A 14,604-nucleotide genomic window follows, 5' to 3' on the forward strand; every position below is an offset into this window, starting at 1 on the left:
ATTGTATCGGAATAATTATCTACTATGATACTTTAAGTTCAAGCAAAATTGACATAAAAGGGAAGGAGTACAAACTGAATTCAAGCAAACAGTGATGGTTTTACACTGACACAGGTTAGGCAGATTTTGTAAAGTAACTGTGCAAAGTAGCCAGTCAAGCTCCCAGTAACTGATTTTCACCCCAGTTTAATCAACACACGTGATTTTACCCAAATCCTAGGTTTCTGTGTTTCTTGGAACACTTACAGATTAGCATGTTTCTACACATCTCTGCCAGGCTACCATGAACATCCTCCTGCTTTACTCAAGCAGGACTACAAAGAAAAAAATCCCCAGAGGTTATAAGTTTAAAACTTACACTTAACTAAGAACATGCTGAAAGGTACTTTCAGCTGATTGGATTTTTTTTTTTTTTTGTTTACTCTCTTATGGACACAATTGCCATACTGACTTAAGAGGAATCTGCTCTCTATGCCTTCAACATTTTAAGGACAAATGGAACAGAACATCATTGAATGAGTCAGCAGTGTGTCCTGGCAGCCAAAAGGGTCAGCTGTATCCTGCAGGATACAGTATCAAGCAGGAAGATAAGTTATAGAAATTTTATTTCATAAGAATATATTGCAGGAAAAAAAAATCCCCAAAAGTCAAATATTCTGACAGTGTAATTAGGGATTAAAGTGTGACACAGAGTTCAAGATTTGTCAGCAACGACAAAATCCAAAATAGCTACCCTTTATTTTTTTCTAATCATGCGTCCTGCAAAGGAAAATGATATAAAGACAGTAAGTACCCTAAAGGCATACATTTCCAGCAGATATTAGTATACTCCTTAGGTTTTTTTCTAAATTACTCAAGAAAGCAGATGTCTTCATCGTATTTTTAGCTTAGCTTAGCCTGACAGGAGACATTTGAAAGAATAAAACATAAAAAGCTATATTTTTCATCTCTGAAATTTTTACTTTGAGGCAAATTTGGTTCAAAAGTAAGCATAACCACCACATATGATTCACTTTCCAGGACATTTTACCCCAAGTCACCAGGAAGATACTGAACGTTTAATTTTCATCTGCATGGGTATATATTTGTTGTCTTACTTCTGTTTAAATGGAAGATGTTATCAAACAGTAATCTTACTCTGAATTAACAAGACCTGACTGCTATCACATGTCTGAATTCCATACATTTCCTTCACAGGCTGATGACTGACGAGTCATATCCATTTCAACTGACAATGCTGGCAAGCAAGCAGGTGTAAAGAAACTGGAATTCAAGCCTGTATTAGCCCTCCTGAGATCTGCCCAGTTCAAAAGTTACAAAGGTTTATTTAACCTGCAGAAGAGGCTGCATTGTCTACAGGGAAAGCACAATGGATGTCTGAGCACCCACACAAATGAGACAGGACACACACGGCACACTTACATACAACAGCGCCTTCCAGTGGCTCCAAAAGCAGAAGTAAAACACTGACTCCCACTATGTGAACACACACATGTAAAACTACAGCTGCAAACATCAGCCACACAGCCCTTAACTGTGGGAGCAGGACATACAGTGCTGGGGAGCACACAGCACCACTAGAGCACCATGTACAAAAATGAAAAGCAGTATATCAGGTTTTAAGTTTGTCTCCAAAATCCCTTGGGCAGAGCAGATTTAGTTATGCAAATAATGAGAGCTTCTTGTACAGTAAGGAAAACATATGAATTGGGGTTTTTTCCCCAAAGTAATATGGGATTGACAAAAAGCTTTGGAAAAATTAACAGTTAATCATTTCAAATTGCAAATTAATCCTCAGCACCCAATCTTTAATATAGTTTATCAGTGATTAACTCCTGGAAATACAGAATGGGTATGTCTGTTTCTGCACAGTAAACTAGATCTGGTAATCAAAATCTCTCCCGACTGTCAGATTAATAATCTATGAAATTTACAATATCAGAACAAGCTAAAGAAAGTAAGCTCATTTAGCAAAAACTCTCAATGCAGTATTAAATACAAATTTTGTCTTGCAATTAGCTTTTTACTTGTTGAGCTGCTGCCATAATTAAGTCCTACAAATCATTAAAAAAAAGTACTTGCACAAACCAGAATAAGACAAACTCCCATAATTCTACTGACAATTTATATTCTCATGAGGTCCTGTAAACACAGTTATTTAATAACAAATACATACAATACGTAGTTCCATATTTACATATAACAAAAATAGCAATTGACTTCTGTTAATTTAAACTTCAGGTCACTGCACTTGAGCCTCTGAGTTACAATTCAATACACACTGATGATGAAACACTTTCTACTTTTATCTATATCCAAAACATGCAAAGAACAGCATTAATCAGCAAATATTCACTGTGCAAAATCTGACCTTTCATACTGGGACCTCCATGAGAACACTGCTGGCACAATTAACTTGTGTTTTTTTCAATAATTAGAGGGGGCTTCTAAGAAAGATGGGAACAAACTTTTAGCAGGACCTGTTACAATAGGACAAAGGGTAATGGTTTTAAACTGAAAAAGGGTAGATTCAAACTAGATATAAGGAAGAACATTTTTGCAATGAGGGTGGTGAAACACGGGTTGTCCAGAGAGGTGGTAGATGCCCTATCCCTGGAAACATTCAAGGTCAGTTGGACAGGGCTCTGAAGATATCTCTGCTCATTGCAGGGGAAGGTGGATTAGATGACCCTTAAAAGTCTCTTCTGACCCAAATTATTCTATTATTTCCTTTTAAATTCCATAAAGTTTTATTGAGTTTTTCTTTACAGACGAGATTGACTTTCCTATGCAAACATGTGCCATTGGTACTAAAAGTTTAAAGAAATGTAGTAAGTTAACTTTAAAGTCTTTTAGCTTTACAGTATAAAACCCGGTCATTACAGAAGACTAAAAGCATGAAACTTAAGTGTTTCACATTAATTCATAATTTAAATATTTTTAACTGTCCATTTCCAGCTATTTACTCCTCTATACAGAAAAACAACCCTAAGTATATAATTGTTATCTATGCTGTCAAAACAGGAAGCAATCTTCACCAAGTTCAACATAAGGCAAGTCGTATTGGATTCTCTATGTTGGCTTTCAAGGTCTCCAGAAACTTGGAAGCCAGTTCATCATCCACCACTCGACCATCACTTGAAAGAGTCACTGTCATGCGCTGATGCTGTTCAAGTTTCTCATTCCCTTCTTCATCTTCCACAATCCTGAGCTCTGGTCTTGCTCGGCCCACAGCTAGGATGCAGGCCTGAGGAGGGTTTATGACTGCAGTGAAACCACTGATGCCAAACATGCCCAGATTGGAGATACTGAATGAAAGAGAAAAGAGTTATCAGTAACATCAGAAATTGCATATTCCCTAGAAGAAATAATCTATATTCAATGAGTACTATGATCTAAATCTCTTCTAAGGCAAAACTCATTAAGTTAAAAATAGATCTGAACTGTTTTCAGTTGAGCACGTTTAGACTCTTCTGAAGAGTTTGGGATTTTTGCAATTAAAAATAATGCACCTTTTTAAAAGTCCTATTTCTTTACAGTGATATATTCTTACACAGCACACACTAAAGGCAGAAAGGCCAGCAAAGCGATGACTTTAAATACACTTTGCCTATCCCCGTTCCAAGTCAAATGTCTTCTAGACTGAATCTCACAACTTCAAGTTAGAATGGCTGCTGATATCGACCAGGTGACACAATTTGGGCATCTAGGTATCACTCAGGCACTGGAAAACATCATTGTGCCTTTCTCCACTGAACATTTCTGTCTGTGTCACCAACTGTGAAATGGTATATAAGGAAAGGCTTGGACTCTTTTGTGACAGATTGTCAGTTGAGAAAGCTGACACACCATTTCCTCCTTTGGGTTATAATTATGGCAAAGAGTGGAAAAACAATTAAACTGTAAAGAATCATAGAATAGTTTGGGTTTGAAGGGACATTTAAAGGTCATCTAGCCCAGCTTCTCCTGCAATGAGCAGGAACATCCTCAACTAGATCAAGTTGCTCAGAGTCCCCTCCAACCTGACCTTGAATGTTTCTAGGATGGGGCATCTATCACCTCTCTGGGCAACCTGTGTGTGACAAGTTGTGACCCTCACGGGACCAGTGCTGTGTAATGTCTTCATCAGTGACACAGATGGCAGGATAGAGTGCACTCTCAGCAAATTTGAAGATGACACCAAGCTGAGTGGTGTGGTTGACAAACCTGAGGGATAGGATGTCATTCAGAGGGACCTGGACAAGCTCAAGAACTGGGCTCATGGGAATCTCATAAGGTTCAACAAGGTCAAGTGCTAAGTGCTGCACCTGACTCATAGTAACCCCTGATATCAATACAGGCTGGGGGGTGAACTGATCAAGAGGAGCCCTGAAGAGATGAACTTGGGAGTGCTGGTGGATAAAAAGCTGGTCATGAGGCAGCAGTGCATGCTCACAGCTCAGGAGGCAAACCGTATCCTGGGCTGCACCAAAAGCACTGTGACCAGCAGGTCAAGGGACGTAATTCTGCCCCTCTGCTCTGGTGAGACCCCACCTGGAATACTGCATCCACTTCTGGAATCACAGAACCAGGTTGGAAAAGACTTTTAGGATCAAGTCCAACCATCAACTGGCAGCACCACCATGCTTGCCACTAAAACATGTCCCTAAGTGCCATATGGACATGCTTTTTGAACACTTCGAGGGATGGTGACTAAACCACTTCCCTGGGTAGCCTGTTCCAACACTTGACAATCCATTTCATGAAGAAACTTTTCCTAATATCCAATATAAATTACTCCTGGTGCAACTTCAGGCCATTTCCTCACTTGAGGCCATTTTCCTCACCCGTCACCTCACTGCAACCTCCTTTCAGGTAATTGTACAGAGTGATAAGGTTCCCCCTGAGCCTTCTTTTCTCCAAGCTGAAGAACCCCAGCTTCTCCAGCTGCTCCTTGCAAGACTTGTGTTTTGGACCTTTCATCAGCATTCTTGCCCTTCTCTGGACTTGCTCCAGCACCTCAGTGTCTTTCTTGGGGGAAGTGGCCAAAATTGAACACAATACTTAAGCTGCAGCATCACCAGCGTCAAGTGCAAATGAAATTAATCCGAACCAAGATAATCGCTTCACCCTGATACAAGACAGTGTATGTTTGGCCCTCAGAATCATCAAATGAACTTTCATCCTACGTGAAGGAAGACTTTAAAAGCAATGCATTAAAACACAGTGGAACAGTGAGGATAAAACAGTTCTGAACCCATGCTGCATGTATTAAATGCTGCTAGAGAGTTTTACCTGAAAGATCCTCCCTGGTACTCTTCTGGTAACAGTTTTCCATCTCTAGCCTTCTTTGCTAGAGCCTAAGGAAAATGAAAGAAGAAAAAGAGGCAGAGAAAAAAAAATAGCATGTTGTAATAGACAAATTCTTTTTACTTCAGTAAGACATTTTAAGTACCATACAGACATTAAAAAGTCATCTGCTTTTGGATTTAGGGAAGCACCTCAGTAACACTGTTGTATCTGTAATAATATGGCAAAGAGACTAGCACACAAAACGTATTTTCCCAACCGTACTGGCTGTTCAATAAAAGCTGTTCTCTCATCTTACAAAAAAAAAATGTCGCTCCAATTTTCAAAATGGAACCACCATTCTCCCTAGTGTTTTCAGATTATCCAGCAAAATACTGATGAGACAAAATCACAATATTCCTCTTAACAGACTTGTTTACAGAAACTGACATGTACCATTTCAGAACTTTCTACCACAATGAAAGAATGTACTTCTTCCAGCTAAGTATTCAACTACCTTTTGAAGGTGCCTTTAAGACCACCCTTTCTGTGATCCCTATTTAATTTGTGAGACTTCTAAATGCAACTGAAGAAATGTTCAAATACAGCCCAAGAAGTTCATACTATGTTCTAAGATAATACCAGAGTTTTACAAAACTTTAAAATTCATAATAAAGGTGTCCAAGTTACAAGGACACATTGCATTATATTTTAGGTTTTTACTCATCTCTGAATAATTAGTGAACCAGAAGACAATAGCCATGGGAATAACATACACACAACACGGTCAATATAAGCGTAATGCATTTGTGCAATTGCATTACTTGAATGATGAAAATATGGTACAAAGATGTACATGAACTGGAAAGAAGTTAAAATTACCATGCAGCAGAAGAGGACATATAAGCAATTACACAAAGGAAGTGACTGCCAAACTGTCAGGGAGACTGACAGAGAAGCAGCTGCAGTTTTAGTTTGTGCCTCCCCCATGTGCATGCCAGCTACGTATTTATTTCACTAATTCAGTGAAGAAGTGAAAAGCAGAACTGTGTTAGTGTGGACATCCACAATCTATGTAGCCCAGTGTCTTTTACAGTGAGTAGTGTGACTTATGTTACACATGTTCCATTTGAAACGGAAGGATAATGCTCATTTTATCATGGCCATATTAAACATGATGCAAGATTGCATTTCCATCATGAGAACTACAGGACACTGTGATTTACGATAGGAGAGGTTTTCAATATTGCACAGTATTACAGGTATTGGGAATGATAAGGAAAACATGACATACTTTACTTCTTATAACGCTTTTCTTATCATTCTATCACTACTCTCAGAACAATCTCAGCCGACTGTCCTCTGCTGGCTATTATATTAGTGTAAGAAATTGTTTTTACAACACATTCAACATAAAGTAAGCAATATGGACTGGAAAAATGTTAAAAACATGCAATTATAAATGTTTTGTGGTATGACACACCTCTTTCTGCTACACACAGACTAATATGATTTCTGTAGTTTTGGTAAGAATTTACACAGCGCAGTGGTGTCTAGTCTGGGGACAGTTTTATGACCTTGCAGCAGTTTTATGCCCATTGCATTCCTCAGATGCTGTAGGCCTTTGATTAGCACTCATTATGTGGCAGAAAAAGGCTTGTGTTGGGGCATTTCATCATTCATTGTACTTTTGCCTGTCACAAAATACTCCTTCTCTGTCTGGCAGCAATGGCCACAGATCACTCTAACTGGCACCTGGCCTAGGCAAAATACTGCTCATTAGTCTGAGGAGTTTAATGTTATCTATAGGATGACATCCTCAACTGAATCGCATATTGAAAAAATGCAGACAGAAATAGGTTCCATAATATAATTGTAAAGAGAGTAACACAGATACAAGCAAATTTCTGGGAAAGGGAGGGGAAAGAAACACCAAAAAACCAAAATTACAAACCCAAAGACCAGAAATACTACTGAAATTAACATTATCTAGCTTTAATGAGGATTATACAAACACAATTACATAAAATTACAAAAGTCTGTACAGGTTTATTTTTCAAGCAGCCTAGCCATCATTCAACTGAATAACATGATGACTAACTTACTGTTAATTAAAAATGGAGTTGCAAAATTAGGAATAAAATTACTTGAAGTATAAGTAATGCTGACACTGCTTTAGACCCACTGCCTTTGCTATTACTGATGTGTATCTGGGTCACGCTACATTTTCTGCTACAAAAAACAGTGTAGCTACTCTATTCCTCAGCCTACTGCACATTTAAGACCTACCTTTGCAGAGGCAGCAATTTCTTGTATTCCCTTGGCAGCAACATCTTTTATGATTGGTGTAATGAGACCTCGGTCTGTTGCCACGGCAATAGATATGTCAATGGACTGCAGCTGCCTGCAGCCTTCTCCATCCCAGGTTACATTCACATCTGGCATTTGCTAAAAGGCAGACAGGGAATAAAAAAAAAAGAGACAGCTTTTCAAAGAACAACGGTGTAATCAGCTGTAAGAAAAAGGGTATTATGGCACACAGTTATGTTCAGGCATTCACCAAATTAATTAGCTTGCCCTTATTTTATTTAAATGTACCTTGTCAAAAAGCACGAATGTATGCTCCAGAAACTGAAAATGGCAGAAATGGCCAGAAATTAACGAAAAAAAATTTAAAAAACCCTACAAATTCCTTCATTGATACCACCCTATGGTTTCCCAGCATGTAAAGCTTCAAAGCAGTGAAATTATACAAAATAAATCAAATTATGTTGAATCAAAAGCATGGAAGTGGCCATCCTACTATACCCAAGTGTTGTTTTCCACTTGTGTCTCAAGCATGACTCTCAACAAAACAAGCTACAGATAGAATATGCTGCAGGTACACGCACTGTTATTCAGATAAGGTTCTCCTAAAATGCATCCAACTTTTTTTTGTGTGGAATCAATTAAAATTAAGATGTTTACTGATAATTTCCATGAGTTCTTTGAGTTTATCATGTAAAGCTGAAACAGCTCAGGGGAAAAAATATCCCAACATATTTGGGATATTACCTGAAGCCTCAGGTAAACTGGTCATAGATACTGTGAAGGAATTATTTCTAATAAATCCAAGATTAGTATTTAATGACCTTAATGAAATTACGAATTTGGAAGTTGACTTCCTAGTGAAGAAGGTATTCCATAAAAAAGTATGAGAGGGACATATTATCAAAAGTAACTCTACTATCTATCTCTATCAAAACTAACTCCACTACCTATCTCTGTTTATCTAAATTAACTGCACTCCTAGAAGAAGCGGTGTGACAGTACCTTCCATTCCTATTCTTCAACACGAGAATGTATAGTTAAAAAAAAAAAAAAGTATTAGTACTACTCTTTGGAAGCTGAATAAACTTCATAAGTCCCACAGTACACACACTTGTAAGATGCCCTCAAGTAGGTGCTGTACAACTATGACTATCTATATAAGGTATTCAAAAGAGATGCTAGGGACAAAGAATTTGTCACTTCAGCAATGGAAGACTTACTTTTAAAAGACAGCTGCTATAGGAGCTGTTATTACTAAGCCCAACCACTTGAGGATATCAGCCTGGAAGCTTTAGCTCCTTCCTCCATCCTTACTTATGCCTCCTTGTTCCAGAAAGACAGAATTACTCTAATGGGTTATCATCTGGTGGGCCCACTGGCACATTTAGAAAATTCTGTTTGTCAAATGGCAAGACCGAGCCAAACCACAGAACTCATAATTGGACTTGTGATCCTACAGGTGTGAGGGAGAAGCTTGCCATGTTAAAGAACTGATGTAAGCAGTATCTTGATGTGTTTGCCAACCAATTATGAACTCTCAAGCCAGCTGCAGTTGGCTCATTAAAGCTAGGAGAGCATATTTTTCATTGTTCAGGAAGAAAATACTAATAAAATATGGATTGAACAGTGCCCAGAAAAGAGTTGATAAAGCTGCCTTGAATTTAAACTTGCAAATGCATTTACACCACCAAATTTCAGGGTAGGGAGGTGCAGATGGAAGTGAGTTTTCTTTTTTTAAACAAGTAGCCCACATCTTTTTCTGAAATGATGACAGAAAATAGCTGAGACATGAGCTTGATCATGAACTTGCTTCCTGATATACTGAGTTAAATCTGTTTGGGTTTTTTAAAGTTATTATTTTAATAGTCAAACAAATGCTAGCATGGATTTGTGACAAAGCAATAGAATAGAAGAATTAATTGATTACTTCCATATCGACACAATATTAATGTCCCCTAAAAAACAATCTAACAACCCACTCAGAAAACAAAACACATAACCTAATATTTCATTCCTCTTGCTCTCTGCCTCCTGTTCCTTTCACCTGTTCTCTGGTGCACAAATCTGTCATCCCATGCTCACACTTAGCAGTTCACAGTAAATTCTGGATGCCACCATTTTCATGTAAGGTTTCACTGGGCCACAAAAAGAAGCTTCTTGCTATGTACACATCTAACAAACAGCACACATTTAGCCCCTCCTTCTGTTTCTGGTGTTGATTAACTTGTGGAGTTTTTTTCTAGGCTAGCTAACGCCCAGAATTTCTCTCAGGCACTTACTTATGAAACTGCCTAGTATTCTGTATATTTTCTGTCCAGATTCCAATTATGCATTAATCTATAGCTCTTACTATTATATATTACTATTTAGAACAGGTTTGACTAGAAATTTGTCAAGTCCATTCAAGTCCAGCACTCTCTCCTAATTCCATACATCCATGAGAACAGGAATAGTTCCCCAACTTAAACGTAAATTCCTCCCTCAGCTTTTAAATAGTTAAAATAGTAGCTTTCGGAAACGGCTGCTCAAATGATGCACTGATATCAGAAAAGTCTAGCTTTTCTAGGCATTTATCATATAGCTAGAAGGTGTCATCACTGTGGATTTAAGAAGGTATAGGAAACAAATCCATGGCAATACCAAACTGCTTCAAAACCTGCATTTCTTCCTTGTAACACATTAGTACGTTGCCCTGATGACAAGCGCAAACTCCACAGGACAGTTTTAAGGATCAAGTGTGTGTCCCCCTTAATTATCTTTCTACATTCCAGCTATTAGTGATGACTAAAAGACACTATTTCCTCCTGAATCTTCCTGGCTTTCAGGCTGGTCAAAGCTCCCCTCTATGACTTAATTTTAAAATAAGTGCAAACTGAATTAAAACTAAACCCCCTTCAAACACCTTCCACACATAAGTGAAACCATAATAGTTCTTTCTTTTCATAAGTTTGGTAATAAGATTAATTTTACATTATGTTTTCTAATTGATTATATTTGAGACAACCTGGACTAACAGGAAGTTGTTCCAAAGCATGGGAGTTCCCCTAAAGAAGTATCTCTGTAACATTTTAGTTTCAAGAAATCTAAGTGGTACTGGGAATTCTTTCCAAGCAGAGCAACAGACACGAACTGGAAGGCAATGTATCCAGGTCTACACAGAGAACACACAAATAGCTTATGGTTACTTAATGCCTCTGTAGCTTGGCATGGATTATGGAGATACTAATGAAATTTAAATTTTAACTTCAGGATGTATAACAATAATTTAATTTTTCCATTGACAAAGGGAACAACGACAAGTCTTGGCAATGAGGAAAGACTGGTTGCCTGAAGAACTTTTATTTCAAAGCAGGTGTCACTGAATATGCCATCAGAATACATCTGAGGTATGCACAAGATTGGCATAAGACTTAGATAAATTTTTTTTTTATAACTGTAAGAGAAATAAGATGCAACAAAGAATAGAAGACTTGACCATTGCTTTAGTCTGCTGACAAAGCAACTACTATTATCTGCAGCTGTTAACTATAGTATGTGGACCCTTACTATGAAGTTCTCATTTTTTTCAGTTGACAGCAAAGACAGTGCAGAGAATTTTATCTGGAGACCTAAAAAACCTGACAATAAGCAATACAGAATTACCAACTTCACTATGATCACATTCATATCTCCACAGAGGCTCACAAAATACTTTTGTCTCCTTGGCAGTTGACTATCAAAAATATATTTTAAAAGTCAATTATTTGCTTACCTTCAGAGTAACTGCAGTTGCCTTGATAATAAAATCATTCACAGATACTTTAATGTCATCTGCAAAAAGAAAAGGAAAAAAAAAAGACAACAATTATTGCTCCTAAGATTTGTTTATCAGTATTTGTGTGATGACAAGATTCCAGCAATTCAGTAGATTTACTTCTTTGAATCACTGCCAGAAAGTCACTCATCTTCAAACTACAATCATAAAAGCAAGAAAACTTTTCTCCCCTTGGGACAAAAAGAGTATCTTCAAGAATGTATTCAGTCTTTAGAACTGATCTTTGGGTTTTTTTAGAAAAAGAAGTATAGCAGATAGATTGGAGAAAAACCACCCCACTGTTTCTTCACTTTATAAAATAATGGGCCTTTAGACTTTTTTTTACCCAAGCCACACACTTAGTACCAGTCTATGAGGTGCATGTCTGCATGTCTCCTTCAGCAAACAGAACTTCACTACTTGCTTATACACCCTAAACATTGTGGAAAATGAGATTTCTGAAGTTAGACTGAATGATGAAAGAAAATTAAATGCACTAAGTGGCAGAGTGTGTGCCTGCAATAGTACCCAAACTTTGTAGGCATTGAGAAGTTCTGTAAACAAATAAATTCTCATTTCACCAGCATAATTAGCTAAACCTATCAAAAGAAAAAGTAATCAATATTTTCCCAATTTGATTTGAAAAGGGACATCTCCTCTAAGAGCATGAAGATTAATTAAAAAAGCTATTCTTAATTAATTCGGCTGCAACTGATAAAGTAGACATCAGCTTATCTCAACTGGTTTCCAGCAGATAAAAGGCAAGAGATTTCATTTTAGGCAGAGGTCAACTCAATAAACAATATTTTTAACCTCTGACACGTGAAGAAAATGATTATTTTTGAAGAATAGTTCACATTTTATAGAAATTTAAGATGAGAAGAATCCCTTGCAGATATTGCAATCATAACACATTATCTTGACTGACTTATCAAGTTCTGCCTTAAAATCAGAGAGATTTCCTGAGAAGGCTGCTCTTCCTGGACAGCTGCAGACAAACTTCATTTCTTAATGTATTAGAATTAGAGCTCCATGAACAAGAAGCAAATTGCAGCCAGGCATTGCCCCCACCTTGTCTCCCTTCCCCTCAGCTACTGCTTCTTATTTTGCAGTTATCACCTCAATTATGTTTGTATTAACTGTTTTACAGGTCTGATGTCAAAACGTATCCATGGATCGGGAGAGCTTAAAATAACTCAAGTTTTGGCATCAGAGGGAATGAAGATACTAGAGAGGCAAAAACAAACAGTGCATTTTTGCAACAGTTTAATCCAGCTTTTCTGTGAAGAAAAATTATCTCCAAAAAAATCTGTAGCCTCTGCAAGTAGTTTAGGAGATAAGCGAAGGTGCGTCACGGTTTAATCCCAGGTGGCAACTAAGCACCAGGCAGCTGCTCGCTCACTTCCCCACGGCGGAAGGCGGGAGAAAATCAGAAGAGTAAAAGGGAGAGCTTTCCTAAAGGGTTTCCACAGGTTTTGGTTTAGTATCTTCAAGAACCATTAAATTAGAGCCACTTCCTGTAGACAGTATTAAATTCAGTATATTGACCAAATATTTTTAAATATAATAAAAATCATTTAAATTCAGAAGATTATGATGTAAAGTAAAGAACTTTCATTCAGGATTTTTACCCAACTAAATACAAGTTCTAAACCAAAAAGACACTAAGGAAAACCCACTTCTGTGATATTTTGCATGCAAATAAAGTAACTGCCCAAAGAGTGTTCTCTTGAAAAATTATTCTCTTTATTTTTTTTAAATTCATGTCATACATACTTTGCTGAACTGAGATTTGGGAAAGAAGATTCTAGTCTGTAAAGTTAATGTTGAAACTATTAAAGCATCCTATTTCATGGTACATGCAATTTTAGTAATTGCTGATTTTAGTAAAAACAAAAACATTTTTAGGCAAAAGAAAGTAATTTTTTTATTTTATCTTGAGCTTTAAGAACTTTCTCTAAGTAGGTCACTTCAGTGAACAGGAGTTGAGATAAAAAGGGAAAATTTAACTTCCTGATCTTACACATAAGCATTTCTGTATAAATAAGACACACTGGACACATGAAAATTGGAATTTACACACACACATATATATTGACATGTACAGTTTTTAATCTAATTCTCAGTGTATATTTAAAATAATTCAGTTTTCTGTGGGACAGATTTCTATTCTAATAGTTTAACATAAGCTTTAAGCATGTATATAAATTTCAGTGAAAGAGATAACTCTGCTTCCTTCACACTAACACCATTACTTTGCCTTCTAGAAGAATTTACCAAGCATTGGTTGGCATGTACTAAAACTCACTTTCTTTGCTCACCATGGATAAAGTCATTCTCACTCATAATTTGAGAAGGATGCATTAGCTTTCCTTTCCCAGTTAGTTCCACAAAGAGGTCAGCAAAACTAAATTTTGTTATTGCACCTAGAAGTACAGAGCATGAACGTATTTTAATTTGAAGCTTCCCTTATTATCTTTCACATGAATAAATTGAGATTTTTAACCATTAAGAAGTAAATATTGCTGGATCTGGATAGAAGGAAACAAAAACCTACTGGACAGTGTTTAGTCCTGTGCCAAACTGCAGATGTCTACAGAGTGTTGTGTTAGTTGGCAAAGTAACACCTCTGTCTTCCTATATCTTATCCTAAAAGTTGTCCAGTTCAATAATCATAGGGAACTACAGCTTGACTCCAACATATAGAACACTGAAAAAAATTATTTGAATGCACAGTCGTCACCTATGCAAAAATCTACACCTCCTGGGGAAGTTTATGCAAACAAAACAAACTATTCATTAGTAGCACATGTTACAGTGAATCAGTTAAACCACTAACCTTTGGCCAATTGTTTTCTTAATTTCAAAACAGCATCAATGTTACAGTCAGCAGCAGCATATGCATGAGGTATCGTAGTTTTAGACTCTGTTAATCTCTTAGCAATAACTCTTCGGATGTTGCTAGCTGGGATTTCTGTGAATGTGCCCTGAAAGAAATCATATGCTGGATATTAATTATCACGAGAGCAAACATACTTCCCCTCTGCTGAAACAGTATCCAGCATTTATGTGTTACCATCAGTGACTCCTGCTCACTTAAAATATCCCCTAAGTATTCAAAAGCAATACATTCCAACTACTGAAATTAATATGATTAAGACCATTGAGTGTTCTAGTCTGTTCCTCCTAAGTGGGATCAACATAACAGATTTTACACAATAGTTTCATTTTAC

At 37.1% G+C, this 14,604-nt stretch overlaps 1 protein-coding gene across 6 annotated transcripts in view; it reads right to left on the reverse strand.

Moving 5' to 3' along the window:
* Window positions 1–1,305: 1,305 nt before the first annotated feature.
* Window positions 1,306–14,604, reverse strand: part of PDHX (pyruvate dehydrogenase complex component X) — a 36,678-nt gene continuing 23,379 nt past the window's right edge. For all 6 annotated transcript variants that reach the window (XM_017809539.1, XM_017809529.1, XM_017809565.1 and 3 more), the window contains exons 7-11: window positions 14,211–14,358; window positions 11,330–11,388; window positions 7,558–7,716; window positions 5,275–5,339; window positions 1,306–3,308 (exon numbers count right to left, since the gene is read on the reverse strand). In XM_017809539.1, coding sequence (XP_017665028.1) covers window positions 3,044–3,308; window positions 5,275–5,339; window positions 7,558–7,716; window positions 11,330–11,388; window positions 14,211–14,358 — 696 coding nt within the window. In that variant the 3' untranslated portion in view covers window positions 1,306–3,043. The remainder of the gene's footprint in view (window positions 3,309–5,274; window positions 5,340–7,557; window positions 7,717–11,329; window positions 11,389–14,210; window positions 14,359–14,604) is intronic.

The sequence above is a fragment of the Lepidothrix coronata genome, unplaced genomic scaffold, assembly GCF_001604755.1.
Source record: "Lepidothrix coronata isolate B3197 unplaced genomic scaffold, Lepidothrix_coronata-1.0 Scaffold1, whole genome shotgun sequence".
Taxonomy (NCBI): Eukaryota; Metazoa; Chordata; class Aves; order Passeriformes; family Pipridae; genus Lepidothrix; species Lepidothrix coronata.